Source organism: Ranitomeya variabilis, chromosome 3, assembly GCF_051348905.1.
Source record: "Ranitomeya variabilis isolate aRanVar5 chromosome 3, aRanVar5.hap1, whole genome shotgun sequence".
NCBI classification, from domain to species: Eukaryota; Metazoa; Chordata; class Amphibia; order Anura; family Dendrobatidae; genus Ranitomeya; species Ranitomeya variabilis.
In genome coordinates, this window is record NC_135234.1 from 567,531,443 (window position 1) to 567,550,158 (window position 18,716).

At 42.7% G+C, this 18,716-nt stretch overlaps 1 protein-coding gene across 2 annotated transcripts in view; it reads left to right on the forward strand.

The window, feature by feature from the left end:
* OBI1 (ORC ubiquitin ligase 1) overlaps positions 1-18,716 on the forward strand; it is an 81,856-nt gene that overhangs the window by 30,477 nt on the left and 32,663 nt on the right. For both annotated transcript variants that reach the window (XM_077297187.1, XM_077297189.1), the window contains exon 5: positions 17,435-17,523. In XM_077297187.1, coding sequence (XP_077153302.1) covers positions 17,435-17,523 — 89 coding nt within the window. The remainder of the gene's footprint in view (positions 1-17,434; positions 17,524-18,716) is intronic.

Genomic DNA, 18,716 nt, shown 5'->3' on the forward strand with positions numbered 1-18,716 from the left:
CCAACTCCCCATCAACCAAAACAGGGGCCAGAGGATAAACAGAGGGAACAACAGGCATCACATATTTCCGCAATAAAGATCTATGGAAGACATTATGGATAGCAAAAGAGGCCGGAAGCGCCAATCGAAAAGACACCGGATTAATAATCTCAGAAATCCTATAAGGACCAATAAACCGAGGCTTAAACTTAGGGGAAGAGACCTTCATAGGAACATGACGGGAAGACAACCAAACCAAATCCCCAACCCGAAGCCGGGAACCAACACACCGACGACTGTTAGCAAAACGTTGAGCCTCCTCCTGAGACCACACCAAATTGTCCACCACATGAGCCCAAATCTGCTGCAACCTGTCAACCACAGAATCCACACCAGGAAAGTCAGAAGGCTCAACCTGCCCAGAAGAAAAACGAGGATGAAAACCAAAATTGCAAAAAAAATGCGAAACCAAAGTAGCCGAACTAGCCCGATTATTAAGGGCAAACTCGGCCAATGGCAAAAAGGCCACCCAATCATCCTGATCGGCAGACACAAAGCATCTCAAAAAAGTCTCCAAAGTCTGATTAGTTCGCTCGGTTTGGCCATTTGTCTGAGGATGAAATGCAGAAGAAAAAGTCAAATCAATGCCCAGCCTAGCACAAAAGGCCCGCCAAAACCTAGAAACAAACTGGGAACCTCTGTCGGACACAATATTCTCCGGAATACCATGCAAATGAACCACATGCTGAAAAAACAACGGAACCAACTCTGAAGAGGAAGGCAATTTAGGCAAAGGCACCAAATGAACCATCTTAGAAAACCGGTCACAAACAACCCAGATAACCGACATCCTCTGGGAAACCGGAAGATCAGAAATAAAATCCATAGAAATATGCGTCCAGGGCCTCTCAGGGACCGGCAATGGCAAAAGTAACCCACTAGCACGGGAACAACAAGGCTTGGCCCGCGCACAAGTCCCACAGGACTGCACAAAAGAACGCACATCACGTGACAACGAAGGCCACCAAAAGGACCTACCAACCAAATCTCTGGTACCAAAAATACCAGGATGACCAGCCAACACAGAACAGTGAACCTCAGAAATCACTCTACTAGTCCATCTGTCAGGGACAAACAATTTCCCCACAGGACAGCGGTCAGGTCTATCAGCCTGAAATTCCTGAAGAACCCGCCGTAAATCAGGGGAAATGGCAGAAAGGACCACCCCTTCTTTCAGAATGCCGACCGGTTCAAGGACCTCAGGAGAATCAGGCAAAAAACTCCTAGAAAGGGCATCAGCCTTAATATTCTTAGAACCCGGAAGATACGAAACCACGAAATCAAAACGGGAAAAAAACAAGGACCATCGAGCCTGTCTAGGACTCAGCCGTTTGGCAGACTCGAGGTAAATCAAATTCTTATGATCGGTCAGGACCACAATACGGTGCTTAGCTCCCTCAAGCCAATGTCGCCACTCCTCAAACGCCCACTTCATAGCCAACAACTCCCGATTGCCGACATCATAATTGCGTTCAGCAGGGGAAAACTTGCGGGAGAAGAAGGCACACGGTTTCATCAAAGAACCAACAGAATCCCTCTGAGACAAAACTGCCCCTGCCCCAATCTCAGAAGCATCAACCTCAACCTGAAACGGAAGAGAAACATCAGGATGGCGCAACACCGGAGCAGAAGTAAATCAGCGTTTAAGCTCCTGAAAGGCAGAGACAGCCGCAGAGGACCAATTCGCCACATCAGCACCTTTTTTCGTCAAATCAGTCAAGGGTTTAACCACGCTGGAGAAGTTAGCAATGAAACGGCGATAAAAATTTGCAAAACCCAAAAATTTCTGAAGGCTCTTCACAGATGTGGGTTGAATCCAATCATGAATGGCCTGAACCTTAACCGGATCCATCTCCATAGATGAGGGAGAAAAAATAAAGCCCAAAAAAGAAACCTTCTGCACCCCAAAAAGACACTTAGACCCCTTCACAAACAAAGCATTGTCACGAAGGATCTGAAATACCATCCTGACCTGTTCCACATGAGACTCTCAATCATCGGAAAAAATCAAAATATCGTCCAAATATACAATCAAGAATTTATCAATATAAGTCTGGAAGATATCATGCATGAAGGATTGAAAAACAGAATGAGCGTTAGTGAGCCCGAATGGCATCACAAGGTATTCAAAATGGCCTTCGGGCGTATTAAACGCAGTTTTCCATTCATCACCCTGCTTAATACGAACAAGATTATATGCCCCCCGAAGGTCAATCTTCGTAAACCAACTAGCCCCCTTAATCCTAGCAAACAAATCGGAAAGCAAAGGTAAAGGGTATTGAAACTTGACCGTGATCTTATTCAAGAGGCGATAATCAATACAAGGTCTCAAGGAGCCATCCTTCTTAGCAACAAAAAAAACACCTGCTCCCAACGGTGAAGAAGATGGCCGAATATGCCCTTTCTCCAAAGACTCCTTAACATAACTCCGCATGGCGGTATGTTCAGGCACAGACAGGTTGAAAAGTCGGCCCTTAGGAAACTTACTGCCTGGAATCAAGTCAATCGCACAATCACAGTCCCTGTGCGGTGGAAGGGAACTGGACTTGGGCTCATCGAATACATCCTGAAAATCAGACAAAAAATCTGGAATTTCAGAAGAGGGAGAAGAGGAGATTGACATCAAAGGAACATCATTATGAACCCCCTGACAACCCCAACTAGTCACAGACATAGATTTCCAATCCAACACAGGATTATGTACCTGCAACCACAGGAAACCCAGCACGATAACATCATGCAAATTATGCAACACCAGAAATCGACAATCTTCCTGGTGGGCTGGCGCCATGTGCATGGTCACCTGTGTCCAAAACTGGGGCTTATTTTTAGCCAAAGGTGTAGCATCAATCCCCCTTAAAGGAATAGGGTTCTGCAAAGGCTGCAAGGGAAAACCACAACGCCTGGCAAACTCAAAATCCATTAAGTTCAAGGCGGCGCCTGAATCCACAAATGCCATGACAGAAAATGATGACAATGAGCAGATCAAGGACACCGATAACAGAAATTTAGGTTGTACAGTACTGATAGTAAATGAACTAGCGATCCTTTTTGTCCGCTTAGGGCAGACTGAAATGACATGAGAAGCAGGACTTTGCTCTAAGGACGACGCCACAGCGCGCACAGTTTGACGCTCCCGCAAGCGCCGATCAATCTGAATGGCCAGAGACATAGAATCACTCAGACCGGAAGGCGTGGGAAACCCCACCATAACATCTTTAACGGAATCAGAAAGACCCTTTCTGAAAATTGCCGCCAAAGCATCATCATTTCATTTAGTCAACACAGACCATTTTCTAAATTTCTGACAATACAATTCTGCCGCCTCTTGACCCTGAGACAGGGCCAACAAGGTTTTCTCCGCTTGATCCACAGCATTTGGTTCATCATATAATAATCCTAAAGCCTGAAAAAAGGAATCTACATTAAGCAAGGCCGGATTCCCAGATTCCAGGGAAAATGCCCAATCCTGAGGATCGCCACGCAGCAGGGAGATGACAATTTTAACCTGCTGAATGGAATCACTGGAGGATCGCGGTCTCAGAGCAAAAAACAGTTTACAATTGTTTTTAAAACCCAAAAATTTGGACCTATCACCAAAAAACAAATCAGGAGTAGGAATCTTCGGCTCTAAAGCAGGAGTCTGAACAATATAATCAGAAATACCCTGTACACTAGCAGCAAGCTGGTCTACACGAGAAGCTAATTCCTGAACATCCATGCTGGCACAAGACTCCTCAGCCACCAATAGATAAAGAGGGAAGAAAAGACAAAACAGGCTGCAGAAAAAAAAATGGCTCAACACCTTTCTTCCCTTCTTCTGAGATGCATTTAACTCATTATGGGCCAGTTGTACTGTTATGATCCGGTGACCTTGGAGCCGCATGAAACTTTCTCTGGAGTCGGTGGAACCTGTACTGACCGCAAATCCTGAACTAACACCGCAACTTGAAGTAGCCGTGGGGTGTGCCTAACATACCCTAGACACCTCGACACAGCCAGAGGACTAAATACCCCTATAGATGGAAATAGGAAATGCTATCTTGCCTCAGAGCAGACCCCCAAAGGATAGGCAGCCCCCCACGAATAATGACTGTGAGAAGGAGAAGATTAGACACACGCAGGTAGAAAACAGGATTTAGCAAAAGAGGCCACTCTAGCTAAATAGGAAAGGATAGGACAGATTACTAGGCAGTCAGTATTAAAACCCTTCCAAAAATATCCACAGCAGGTAATACAAAAAGTTCCACAATCTAACTAAAGACATGTAATGTACATCTGCCACTCCAGAGAATCCAGCAAGACTGAGAAAATACTGACACAATCTAAGCTGGACAAGAAAACACAAAGAATAGCACTGAATTGTGAAACACACAGCATGTGTGTCACAGGGAAAAAAAAAAAACAGATACTTATCTTTGCTAATTTGGCAGAAAGGCAGGAGGAGCCAGGCAGAGGTAAAACACCTCCCAACAACAATTGACAACTGGCAAGGGCTAATGAATCCTGCACACCTAAATACCCCAGTCAGAACTGCAATCAGCAGATACACCTGACCAAGACTGCAACTCAGGGGCAACTGCATTACCACCTACAACCACCGGAGGGAGCCCAAAAGCAGAATTCACAACAGTACCGCTCATTAAGGTGATGAATATGCGCTCCACGCCTATGGGAGTGGAGATGCGTCCATATTAGTGATGAGCGAATATACTCGTTACTCGAGATTTTCCGAGCACGCTCGGGTGTCCTCCAAGTATTTTTTAGTGCTCGGAGATTGTTTTTCTTGCCGCACCTGAATGATTTACATCTGTTAGCCAGCATAAGTACATGTGGGGATTCCCTAGCAACCAGGCAGCCCCCACATGTACTTATGCTGGCTAACAGATGTAAATCATTCAGCTGCGGCAAGAAAAACTAAATCTCCGAGCACTAAAAAATACTCAGAGGACCCCCGAGCGTGCTCGAGAAATCTCGAGTAACGAGTATATTCGCCTATCACCGCTTAATGAGCGGTACCACAAGACCGCTGAGCACAGGAAGAGCTGCAGACAGAGCCCGGAACAAGATGCAGTGCCAGCACCAAAGGAGCGCAGGTAGGTGAGTATGTGACTTGTGTATAAGCAGAGGGGGGCATTATCAGCACAAGAAAATGTGCTGAAAAACTCGACTTATACACGAGTATATACGGTACTTGCGCTTTTTGTTCTGCAATGAAATGCAAAGTAAGATTAAAATCGCTTTGTAGACAAGTATAACTTTCATGCAGAAGAACCTTGTAAGTAAATTTGATAAGTTAAAAACAAAGTGTCCCTTCCTTTAGTAAGCTGTGTCAATAGCACTTTATATCAGTAGAAACTTGTAACCTGAAGCTCAGCATGACTTTGGGTCACGTGTTTTGTAATACATGTTTATTTCTTTTTGTGTGTTTTGGAACAACACAAAAAACATAATTTCACACAAAATGTCAAACAAAACTTAATATTTGTTTGTACACCCTTTTGGAGTAAATAATTGCAATAAATCGCTTCCTATAACCATCACCAAGCTTCTTACACCTCTGAACTGGAATTTTGGACCACTCTTTTTTTCAAAACTGCTCCAGGTCTCTCATGTTTGAAGGGTGCCTTCTCCCAACAGCAATTTAAAGATCTCTCCACAGGTGTTCAATGTGAATTAAATCCGTAATCATTGCTGGCCACATCAGAACTTTCCAGCGCTTTGTTTTCATCCATTTCTGGGTGCTTCTTGAAGTATGTTTGAGGTTAATGTCCTGCTAGAAGACCCATGACCTGGGATGCAAGCCCAGCTTTCTGACACTGGTCACTACATTGGAACCCCAAATCCTTTGGTAATCTTCAGATTTCATGATGCCTTACACATAGTTAAGGCACCCAGAGGCAGCAAAACAACCCCAAAACATCTTTGCCCCTCCACCATATTTGACTGTAGGTACAGTGTTCTTTTCTTTGTAGACATGATTATGTTTTCAGTAAACAGTAGAATAATGTGCTTTACAAATATCTCGGTCTTGATCTCTTCTGTCCACAAGACGCTTTCCCAGAAGAATTTTGGCCTACTCATGAACATTTTGGTAGACTTCAGTCTAGCTTTTTAATGTATTTTTTAGCAGTGGGGGTAATTCTAGGTCTCCTGTCATAGCGTTCGTTTTATTTGAATGCCGACAGTTTGCGCTGACTATGATGCACCCTGACCTTGTAGGACCGCTTCAGTTTCTTTGGAACTTGATTGGGGCTGCTTATCCACTATCCGGACTATCCAGCATTGCAACCTTTCATCAATTTTTCTCTGCTGTCCACGTCCAGGAAGATTAGTCTTCTTGATTGTGTTGTGCACTGTGTATAAAGGAACATCAAGATCTCTGGAGTTGGACTTGTAACCTTGAGATTGTTGATATTTTTCAACAATTTTGGTTCTCAAGTCCTCAGATAGTTCTCTTCGCCTCTTTCTGTTCTCCATGCTTAGTATCGCACACACATATACAATGCAAATATTGAGTCAACGTCTCCCTTTTTTATCTGGTTTCGGGTATGCTTTTCATATTGCACACACCTGTTACTTGCCAAAGGTGAGCTTGGATGAGCATCTCATGCACAAATTGTTTACCCACAATTTTCGAAAGATGCCCCAAAATTTTTGTTTAGACCATTTTTGGGGTTTTGTGAGAAATTATGTCCAATATGCCTTTTTCTTTTTTTTGTGGTGTTACAATACACACAAAGAAAATAAACATGTGCCTAACAAAAGGTGTAATTGCAATTATTTTCTGATGGAAATACTTCATTTTCTGGAATAATTTCAAGGTTGCCAACGCTTTCGTCCAGGACTGTATGTGAATTCAAAATTAAAGGGGTTGCCGCCTTTCATAAAATCTTGATCACTGCTGTGCAACTTGTTACACTAACACAAACTGCAATTTACTTACCGTCCACTGCCAAGTTTCCCCCTCAGCCCCATGTCCATTACAGCAGATATACACTGACAATTTAAAAAAGGAACGGGGCGGTGAACAAAATGCATGTGGGAGAGGGAGTGAAAGTATTATATGTAAAAGTTTCAAGATAAAGGAACTTCAGAACATTGTATGTCTTGTGACATGCAGATAAAAAGGTGAAAGATTTTGATGCGTGCTCAAGTGTTGTCGCAATAAAACAGGTATTTTGTTGTATCCAGACACGTCGGGTAGAAATCTTCTCAAAATATGCAAACAGAATACAATAGCCATGTAATCCACTGAGACTTAAATAGTAACAGTCATTTTACTTTTTATTTTATAAATCAATAGGATATATTACAAAGTTGCTTATTTTATCAGAGAAATCTGCTTCTTTCTCCTCTTGGAATGATTTTTTATTAGTTCTACACCCGAAACACTGTGGCTGCAAATTGAGTTTCTTGTTTGGCTTTTATCCTAAGTCCTGTGGCAAGGCTCCTAGAAAAGGTAACTGTTGACTTTTAGGATTGCTACTTCCAATAGGTGGCGCTAGAGTTCTAGTCCTCTTCCTCTCTGAATAGGCAATTTGCATATAAGATTTACCAGAGGAGCGTGCATGGCCTATTAGTCTCCTCACTTGGAAATGCCAGGCCTGGCTTGTCACTTTCCACAAGGAGAAACCATACCCCTTAGATTCAATTAACAAGGAAAATCTATATTCGCTAAAGACAGACTTTCTAATTACTGAGATGGGAGACAACAGTTAGTTCTTTTAATATTTTATGGAGGGGGAGGAGCCAAAGGCCGAAACAAAAAATCTGCTGCAAGTTCTCCTGAAATGACTGTTGGGGTATGTGCACATGTTGCAGATTTGGCTGCGGATCTGCAGCAGTTTTCCATGCGGTGTACAGTACCATGTAAACCTATGGAAAAGCAAATCTGCAGTGCACATGCTGCGGAAAGTTCAGTGCGGAAACGCTGCGGTTTATTTTCCGCAGCATGTCAATTCTTTGTGCGGATTCCGCAGCGGTTTACACCTGCTCCATAATAGGAATCCGCAGGTGTAAAACTGCAGGTGGAATCCGCACAAAATCCTCAGGGAATCCGCCGGTAAAACGCAGGTCATTTTACCTGTGGATTCTGCAGAATCCGCGCGGAATAATCCACAATGGAATCCGCAACGTGTGCACATACCCTTACACTTCTCCATTGAACCATCTCTCATCTCCTATCTAATTAGTAGGAAAATCTGTTTTCACAGAAGAATTGAGAATTTTGAGAATGAAAAACTATTTGAGAAGGAGAAAGAAGCGGATTTCTCTGATCAGATATATTACAAAGTTTCTTATTTTTTACATGTACTATTGAGTAATGGGAGAAAAAAAATAAACAGACATTAACTTTTTAACCCGTTTATCACCTTTAGACTTATTAGACTAAGGTGGCCTCCCCATGTTTTCTGCGGGCTTCGGCAATGAACACTCAACTTTTCCGGCACATGTCAGCAGATTTCACCCGCGTCTGTTAACATATTAAATGCCACTGTCTCTTAACACCAGCATTTAACACGATCGTGCGTGATACGTGTCACAACTCCCACTTGTCTGTGCCCCTGTCACATGACCGCGTGTCACCCATGGGTTGGCATGACAACCCGGAATCTGCAGCAGACCCCTGTGGTTGTCATTGCCGGATAGCTGTGAGCACCGCCCAGAGGTCGGCTCTCATAGCAAGTGAGCATTTCTGCTACACAGAGCACAGCTGACACCCTGCACAGGCGATCGCAGCTCTAGTCTCCCGTAGAGACTATTGAATCAAGTTAAAAGAAAAAAAAAAAAAAAAAGTTCAAATAACCCCTCATTCACCCCATTCAAAATAAAACAATAAAAAAATGCACATATTTGGTATTGTCGCATTCAGAATTGCCTGATCTATCAATATCTAAAAATAATTAATCTGATCAGTAAACGGCATAACAAGAGAAAAAGTCAAAACACCAGAACTACGAGTTTCTTTGGTCGCCGCAACATTGCATTAAAAGATCTAAAGACCGCATCTACACAAAAATGGTATCAATGAAAACGTCATCTCGGCACACAAAAAATAAGCCCTCACCCAGCCCCAGATCCCGATAATGGAGGCGCTACAGGTCTTGAAAATTGGCAACTTTTTTTTTCACCACTTAAATAAAAAAGAACCTAGACATGTTTGGTATCTATGAACTCTTAATGACCTGGAGAATCATAATGGCAGCTCAGTTTTCAGGATACAGCATTACAGAATGCTGTAGATAGGCCCCTGATGCCGGTGGGCTTAGCTCACCTTCGATTTTGGGGGTGACAGGTTCCCTTTAATAATGAAGACCTTCATTTAAAAGCTGCATTTTGTGTTTACCTGTGTTATCTTTGTCTTATATATAAATTTGTTTGCTAATCTGAAACATTTAAGTGTGACAAGCATGCAAAAGAATAGAAAATCAGGAAAGGGCAAACACTTTTTCACACAGCTGTATATTTACCAGCGTGAGAGTCATTGAAGAAAGTGGGCATCTCTGATGGGCTCCATTGGCAATCTTTAATGATGACGATAAAAATCCACAACTCTAAACTAGGGCAAACAGAACAGTAAATAATGCCATGACAGCCGTGAGAATCTTCTGAGTTACTAACCTGCTGACGGATTCCCTTTAATACCTTGTTTACGCAGGCAGAGTGATATGTAATAATGCGCATTGGGTGCCATCGTTCTTGGCAGTACAGGTCCTGTTTACACAGGATGATGTTTGTGGCAATTGTGCAGTGTACAGTAAATGCCCATTTTTCACTGGTTATCATTTTTTGAAAGTAATCAGAAAGAGCTGTTAAGGTGTCATACTTAGGGTGTTAAAAATATAGAAGGGAGAACTAATTTGTTTCAGCGGTGGGAGCATAGTCAGACCGTGATGATATTCTAATTGAGGTGGGGAAGATTTTAGGTAGGTAGGTTTGTGGTGTAAAGTTTATTAGGGTGGAAGTGAAAGGGGAAACCATGTTCATTCGCAGTTGCGATGTAAGCTCCATACATCATGTATTTCATGTTTGTAGAACGTAGCTGCTAAGGATCAGGAGTGAGACGAGGACGTCATTGCTCTTTGGTAAAATCACCACCTAAGCTCATTGAGTCAATTTTAACTTGGTTCACAAGTGCTATTACCTTCTTAATAACTTTATGCTGGTTGTTGTTGGGTGTGTATATGGTTGTAAGTGTGAAATGTGCATTGCTGATAATACAGATCTATATGACATGTCTGCCCTCCCTATCCACAATTTCCACATTTAGAAAACAATTGTGTCTTTTATAGCAGTGGTGACTTTGCCTCTCGTTCCAACATCTGGAGCAGAAAAAGTGAATTTAAATTTTGTATTGGCTAATCTTCATTTCAGTGTTACTTGTACACACTGTCTAACAGACATCTGTCTGAGATGTGCTCGCCTCTTTCCAAAATAGGGACTTTTTTAAATGGAAGGTTTAGACCTTTTAATTTATTGGTATTCTATTATTTTCCAATGTTAGACGGGAAGATGAAAGCCTTTGAACACTCTTCTGATAGGAGAGAGGCAGAAATGATCGGCAGAAGGACATTTTAGAACAAACAACTATGAGAGTAAGATGAAAACATAAAGACCATAAAGTATCTCATCAGCTACAAACATTTGTGTCACAAAGCCAGAGAAGTTAAGTGCAAATCAGTTAGGCCATCTTTTTTCCCCCCGCATTGGATTGTGTTCCATTCTTCTTGTAGTAGTGGACGGGAGCCTCTTTTCCTTTGTGTGACAATGTTCCCTTCAGGCAGTTGTTTCCATTCTTTACTCCATCTGTGCACTTTTTCAGAGGTATTCATTTCTGAACCTGTTCTAGTAATACCGTATATACTCGAGTATAAGCCGACCCGAGTATAAGCCGACCCCCCTAATTTTGCCACAAAAAAACTGGGAAAACTTATTGACTCGAGTATAAGCCTAGGGGGGAAAATGCAGCAGCTACCGGTGAATTTCAAAAATAAAAATAGATGCTCCATACCGTTCATTATTGCTCCATAGCTGTGCCATAGAAAGCTGTGCCATATAGTGCTCTGCACCGTTCATTATTGCCCCATAGCTGTACCATAGAAAGCTGTTCCATATAGTGCTCTGCACCGTTCATTATTGCCCCATAGCTGTGCCATATAGTGCTCTGCACCGTTCATTATTGCCCCATAGCTGTGCCATATAGTGCTCTGCACCGTTCATTATTGCCCCATAGCTGCGCCATATAGTGCTCTGCACCGTTCATTATTGCCCCATAGCTGTGCCATATAGTGCTCTGCACCGTTCATTATTGCCCCATAGCTGTACCATAGAAAGTTGTGCCATATAGTGCTCTGCACCGTTCATTATTGCCCCATAGCTGTGCCATATAGTGCTCTGCACCGTTCATTATTTCCCCATAGCTGTGCCATATAGTGCTCTGCACCGTTCATTATTGCCCCATAGCTGCGCCATATAGTGCTCTGCACCGTTCATTATTGCCTCATAGCTGTGCCATATAGTGCTCTGCACCGTTCATTATTGCCCCATAGCTGTACCATAGAAAGCTGTGCCATATAGTGCTCTGCACCGTTCATTATTGCCCCATAGCTGTGCCATATAGTGCTCTGCACCGTTCATTATTGCCCCATAGCTGTGCCATATAGTGCTCTGCACCGTTCATTATTGCCCCATAGATGTACCATAGAAAGCTGTGCCATTGCTGCTGCTGCTGCAATAAAAAAAAATGACATACTCACCTCTCTTGCTTGCAGCTCCTCAGCGTCCCGTCCCGGCGTCTCTCTGCACTGACTGATCAGGCAGAGGGCGGCGCGCGCACTATATGCGTCATCGCGCCCTCTGACCTGCACAGTCAGTGCGGAGAGATGCCGGGAAGATGGTGCGGCGCCCGGCGTGTGGAACGCGGACAGGTGAATATGTAATACTTACCTGCTCCCGGCGTCCCGCTCCCTCCCCCGGACAGCTGGTCTTCGGTGCCGCAGCCTCTTCCTCTATCAGCGGTCACCGTTACCGCTCATTAGAGAAATGAATATGTGGCTCCACCCCTATGGGAGTGGAGTCCATATTCATTTCTCTAATGAGCGGTCCCACGTGACAGCTGAACAGGGGAAGAGCTGCGGCACCCGGAGACCGTGGCACAGCAGGGACAGCGCCAGGAGCCCCGGAAGCAGGTAAGTATGCCTCAGCGCCCTCTCACCCGCAGACCCTGCCGCCGACCGTGACTCGAGTATAAGCCGAGAGGGGCACTTTCAGCCCAAAAATTTGGGCTGAAAATCTCGGCTTATACTCGAGTATATACGGTAAGTTTACTTTAGTACTGGAAGCAAAAGCTCCCCGGCGAGCTAATGTTGTGTGATGTGTGAACTGCAGGATACTCATGAAATCACCTGGTAACTAGAAACTTCTCTCCATTTATCCTTTATGTGAGTAAAGTGAATGTTGGGAATCATGTCTCATTGAGTAGCTTGTGAGGGCTCATGCAGTAGTCTGTGCAAATCGGTCTGGCAGTGGCGCTCTCAACCTGAGCATCACCATTTCATATATTTTTAGGAGACTATCTGAGAAGATGGTGATCTTACTAATTCATTTTGCGCAAATCTCCATTCCCACACTTCATTTTCAATATGAAAAGAAGCAGAAATTCAGTCTGGTGCCGACTCTCCCGAAAATTATAACGTGTGATAGATCGGCTTATTTAAAAAAAATGTATTCTAAATGTAAAAACAATGCATTTTGGCTTGAAAAAAAGCCTTCATCAGGTAAAATATACATCTATACTGAAACAATAACCATGTCTTTATGAACCCTTTTTACAAAGGGAAAGAGAGGGGTGTTTGCTACTAGCTCCAATACTCCACGTAATTTGCTTACTCCTCTTAATTAGTTTAACTCTTTAGCACAGGTGGATAAAGTATATACCGTAATTCACTAAGAGGAAAAAGGAATTTATATGTAAATGTGAAGCACATATCATAAAAAGTTGTACTCTAGTGAAAGGTAATCCTATTATAAAGCCAAAAAAAACCCACAAAAAAACAACAATCGCAGAAGATCTGACAACTGATTCTTGGTGCGAACAATTATGACAGCAGGAAAAATAAAAAAATAATATAATAGACGAAGTCGCTATGTTAATAGGTATGATATCTCTAAACTTTCTCATCACATCGTTCAGACCATCCGGGCACAGGGTTTGTAACCGAAATATCCAAAAAGATTCCTTCTTGTTTAAGCCCTTAACCCCCACGGGTGGTTTGCACGTTATTGACCGGGCCAATTTTTACAATTCTGACCACTGTCCCTTTATGAGGTTATAACTCTGGAACGCTTCAACAGATCCCGGTGATTCTGACATTGTTTTCTCGTGACATATTGCACTTCATGATAGTGGTAAAACGTCTTTGATATTACTTGCGTTTATTTGTGAGAAAAACGGAAATTTGGCGAAAATTTCAGTTTTCCAAATTTGAATTTTCATGCCCTTAAATCACAGGGATATGTTGCACAAAATACTTAATAAGTAACATTTCCCACATGTCTACTTTACATCAATACAATTTTGGAATCAACATTTTTTTTTGTTAGGGAGTTATAAGGGTTAAAAGTTGACCAGCGACTTCTCATTTTTACAACACCATTTTTTTTAGGGCCTTCATCACATTTCAAGTCACTTTGAGGGGTCTATATGATAGAAAATAGCAAAAAGTGACACCATTCTAAAAACGGCACCCCTCACGGTGCTCAAAATCACATTTAAGAAGTTTATTAACCCTTCAGGTGCTTCACAGGAATTTTTGGAATGTTTTAAAAAAATGAACATTTAACTTTTTTTCACAAAAAAATTACTTCACATCCAATTTGTTTGTAATTTACCAAGGGTAATAGGAGAAATAGGACCCCAAAAGCTTTTGTACAATTTGTCCTGAGTACTCCGATACCCCATATGTGGGGGTAAACCACTGTTTGGGCGCATGGCAGAGCTCGGAAGGGAAGGAGCGCCATTTGACTTTTCAATGCAAAATTTGCTGGAATTGAGATCGGACGCCATGTCGCGTTTGGAGAGCCCCTGATGTGCCTAACCAGTGGAAACCCCTAAAAGTGACACCATTTTGGAAAGTAGACTCAGTAAGGAACTTATCTAGATGTGTGGTGAGCACTTTGACCCACCGCGTGTTTCACAGAAGTTTATAATGCAGAGCCGTAAAAATAAAAAATATTTTTACACAAAAATTATCTTTTCACTCCAAATTTATTTTCCCAAGGGTAACAAGAGAAATTGGACACCAAAAGTTGTTGTGCAATTTGTCCTGAGTACGCTGATACCCCATATGTGGGGGTAAACCACTGTTTGGGTGCATGGCAGAGCTGGGAAGGAAAGGAGTACCATTTGACTTTTCAATGCAAAATTGGCTTGAATTGAGATCGGTCAGCACCATGTCGCGTTTGGAGAGCCCCTGATGTGCCTAAACAGTGGAAACTCCCGACAAGTGACACCATTTTGGAAAGTAGACCCCCTAAGGAACTTATCTAGATGGGTGGTGAGCACTTTAAACCCCCAAGTGCTTCACAGAAGTTTATAATGTAGAGCCGTAAAAATAAAAAATCATATTTTTTTCACAAAAATGACCGTTTGGGTGCATGGCAGAGCTCGGAAGGGAAGGAGCGCCGTTTTGGAATGCAGACTTTGATTGAATGGTCTGTGGGCGTCGCGTTGCATTTGCAGAGCCCCTGATGTGCCTAAACAGTAGAAACCCCCCACAAGTGACCCCATACTGGAAACTAGACCCCCAAAGGAACTTATCTAGATGTGTTGTGAGAACTTTGTACCCCCAAAGTGTTTCACTAAAGTTTATAACGCAGAGCCGTGCAAACAAATATTTTTTTTTCCCACAAAAAAAGGTCTTTTAGCCCCCCCCCCCCCCCCCCCCCAGCGTTTCTACCGTTCCGCGTTTGGTAAAATTGATAAAGCAGTTTTACTCTTCGGGAATTACAGCGATACCTCATTTATATCTGTTTTTATGTTATGGCGCTTTTATACAATAAAAACTATTTTATATAAAAAATTATTATTTTTGCATCGCTTTATTCTGAGGGCTATAACTTTTTTTTTCGCTGATGACGTTGTACGGCGGCTCGTTTTTTGCGGGACAAGATGACTTTTCGGCGATACGATGTTTATTTATTTCCGTCTTTTTGATCGCGTGTTATTCCACTTTTTGTTTGGTGGTATGATGATAAAGCGTTGTTTTTTACTTCATTTTTTATTTATTTTTTTACGGTGTTCACTGAAGGGGTTCACCAGTGGGACAGTTTTATAGGCCGGGTCGTTACGGACGTGCCGATACTAAATATGTGTACTTTTATTGTTTTTTATTATTATTTACATAAAGAAATGTATTTATTGGAACTTTTTTTTTTATTTATTTAGGAATTTTTTTATATATATTTTTACACAGTGTGATTTTTTTTTTTCACTTTTCTACATTGTCCCAGGGTGGGACATCACTATATACGGTATTATCAGATCGCTGATCTGACACTTTGCATAACAGTGTGTCAGATCAGCGATCTGACAGGCAGTGCTGGAGGCTTGCCGGCGCATGCTCTCAGCAGGCACTGACAAGCCACCTCCCTGGCCTGGCTTTAATAACATATGCCGCAATAAAGCTATGCTGAAGGAAACTGATTTTTGTGTTGTGCAACAACATGTGATTACATAAGCAAATAGCCACTGTTGCAAGACAGATGTTGAGACCTCACCCGTACTATATGAAGTGATCGACCAAGCCCCATGTTGTAAAATGTTGCATGTATAGCAATTCCTCGATCCACGTTTGTTTACGCCCGGAGATACATTTTTGGAGACAACTTTTGTAAACTCACAAGTGAAATCTGTGGGTTTTTTAGGTTGCTGGGCACTATTACATTTCTTATGGTGTGACCCCTCTTAAAGGGTATACCAGGTTTTTTCGGTAACAAATTCTTTAAGATGGGGTCTTTAATTAAAAGGTACCAACATCTTTCAAGGATGTCTCTTATTTTATGATTACCATTATTAGACTGCATCCAAATGTGAGGAGGGGTTAAATATTGTTCTTCATTCAGACTTAAGGGACATTAATTTTGAAAATAAGCTGTGCTGCATTGTACCTTCCAGACCATGTCACTTAGACTATGCTTTTTTTTTTTTTTTTAGAAGAGCATTAAAGGGGTGTCCACTACAATACATATTGTTTGTACACATCAATTTTAAACATTTCCAAGTCTTCTTGCAAATACCGTATGTTGACACATTTTCCTCTGAGCGGCGCTGTTGCTGCTCACTCAGTCGCGATCACATGACCCCCGGCCGCAGCCACCGCTGACTTTCGGTCACGCCACGTCAACTTCTGGAAGGGCAAGCTTCTACAGCGCACGCTAGATACTGGGTTGTGACGTGCGGTGAAACACTGCCCACAGCCTTATCAATCCGGGGGAGTGCGTGAAATGCTTCAGGGATGCAAGGTTGACTTCCAGAGTCCGGAAGTTGACGTGACATCCCCAGATGTCAGCGGTGGCTGCAGCCAGGAATCACGTGATTGGGACTGAGCGAGCAGCGATAGCGCCACTCAGAGGCAAATATGTCAACATAAGGTATTTGGAAAAAGACTTATTTGAAAGGTTTACATCAATGTGCACAATATACATTGTAGTGGACCACTCCTTTAATTCTAATCAAATTTAATCAGACTCGTGTTGTGATGGCTAAGCTGATCCGACCACCAAGACTCCTTTGGCAGAGTCCCTAAAGAGTCAAATATTCATTGCTGTGGATTTACTTGAAAACTCAGACCTTCTTATTTCACATTTAATATGCCTTGTTTTATTTAGTCAAGTGAAGAAAATTATCATCTATTTTGCTGATACCTGCACATTGTAATTTCACTTGGCCACAAAATATCTAGCCATGTGAAAAAAACACGGAAAAGCAATTAGTACATTCCCTTAATGACTTTCTGAACTAACTGCAAAGCTTTGTTTGCCTCCCCAGATAGGGGACGTGTATTGCGTTCAGGGAATATGAATACAAAGTGCCATTTCTGTCCCAGTGTTAATTAAAGACAATGTTCCTGCATTAGGAAGTCGTAGCTGCTATCCTTTTCTACAGGGTAGTGCTAGTATTATTATTATTATTATTATTTATTGTTATAGCGCCATTTATTCCATGGCGCTTTACAAGTGAGGAGGGGTATACATAATAAAAACAAGTACAATAGTCTTGAACAATACAAGTCATAACTGGTACAGGAGGAGTGAGGACCCTGCCCGCGAGGGCTCACAATCTACAAGTATGCTACCTGTTGTACTCACGTTGTCCTATTTTCTTATGTTAAAGGAAAACCAGAAGCTGAGAAATGAGAATATTGAATGTGTACGAGAAAATGTGAGATTAAAAAACGAAGTAGACCTCCGCTCACCGCAGAAGTAAGTGCGTTCCCTGTGTGCCTGCCGATCCTTGCGGTGTATGCAAGGGGCATGTATATAAAGTGGAATTGTTTCAGCAATATGCAATATCCGCCTTTTTAATTTGTGTTTGCTAAATCAATAGTGCACAAATAAGTAAATAAGAAACTTTGTGATATATAGTAGCAGAGAAATCTGCTTTTTCCCCAGGAATGATTATTCATTTTCAAAATTCTCAACTCCCACGTAAAATCTGTATTCGGTGAAGACAGATTTTCTACATTATTGAGATAGGAGTTACTACTTATGAAATTCTAAGGAGGTGGGAGGAGCTAGAGGCAAAGCTCCTCCTTCTCTTTTCCAAGTCTGCATAGAATCTTATCAGCACCAACTGTCATCCCCTATTTCTGTAATAGGAAAGTCTGTGTTCACTAAATGCAGATTTTACCCCAGAATTGAGAATTTTGATAACGAATAAACAGTACTGGTGGATAACGAAGCAGATTTCTCTGATAAGGTACTGTATATTGCAAAGTTTCTTATCGTATAAGCTGAGTTTTTCCACTTATTTTTTGTACTGAAAACGATCTCTTCGGCTTATACACGAGTCATTATCCAGAGCTGGCGGGGGAGGGGCAGCAACAGGAGCCAGTGGCTGTGGCTGTAACTGTGCCGCTGCTAAAGAGAAATTAATATTCATTTCTCTTATAGCGCACAGTGACAGCTGCAGCCGCTGGCTTCCAGTAGACATCATACTCTCCCTCCTCCGAGTCGTCGCAGCATCTCGTTGGTCCCAGCGCTTGCAGCTCTTCCTGTGCTGAGCGATCACGTGGCACCGCTCATTAAGGTAATGAATATGCACACGTCTCCACTCCCATAGGCGTGGAGCACCACGTGATCGCTAAGCACAGGAAGAGCTGCTGGAAGCCATAACAAGATGCTGCGGAGTAGGGTGAGTAGGATGTTGGGTTTTTTTCATAATAGAAAGCATGCATACTGGGACGTGGGGGAGCCACTCATACAACGACGGGACGGGGAGCCATACATAAAATGACGGGACCGGGGGAGTCATGCATGCAACGACGGGCCTGGGGGAGCAGTGCATACAACGATGAGACAGGGGGCGAGCCACGCATGACAGGACTGGGGAGGAGCCGACAGGACTGGGGAGGAACCACGCAGGACAGGACTGGGGAGGAGTCACGCATACCAGG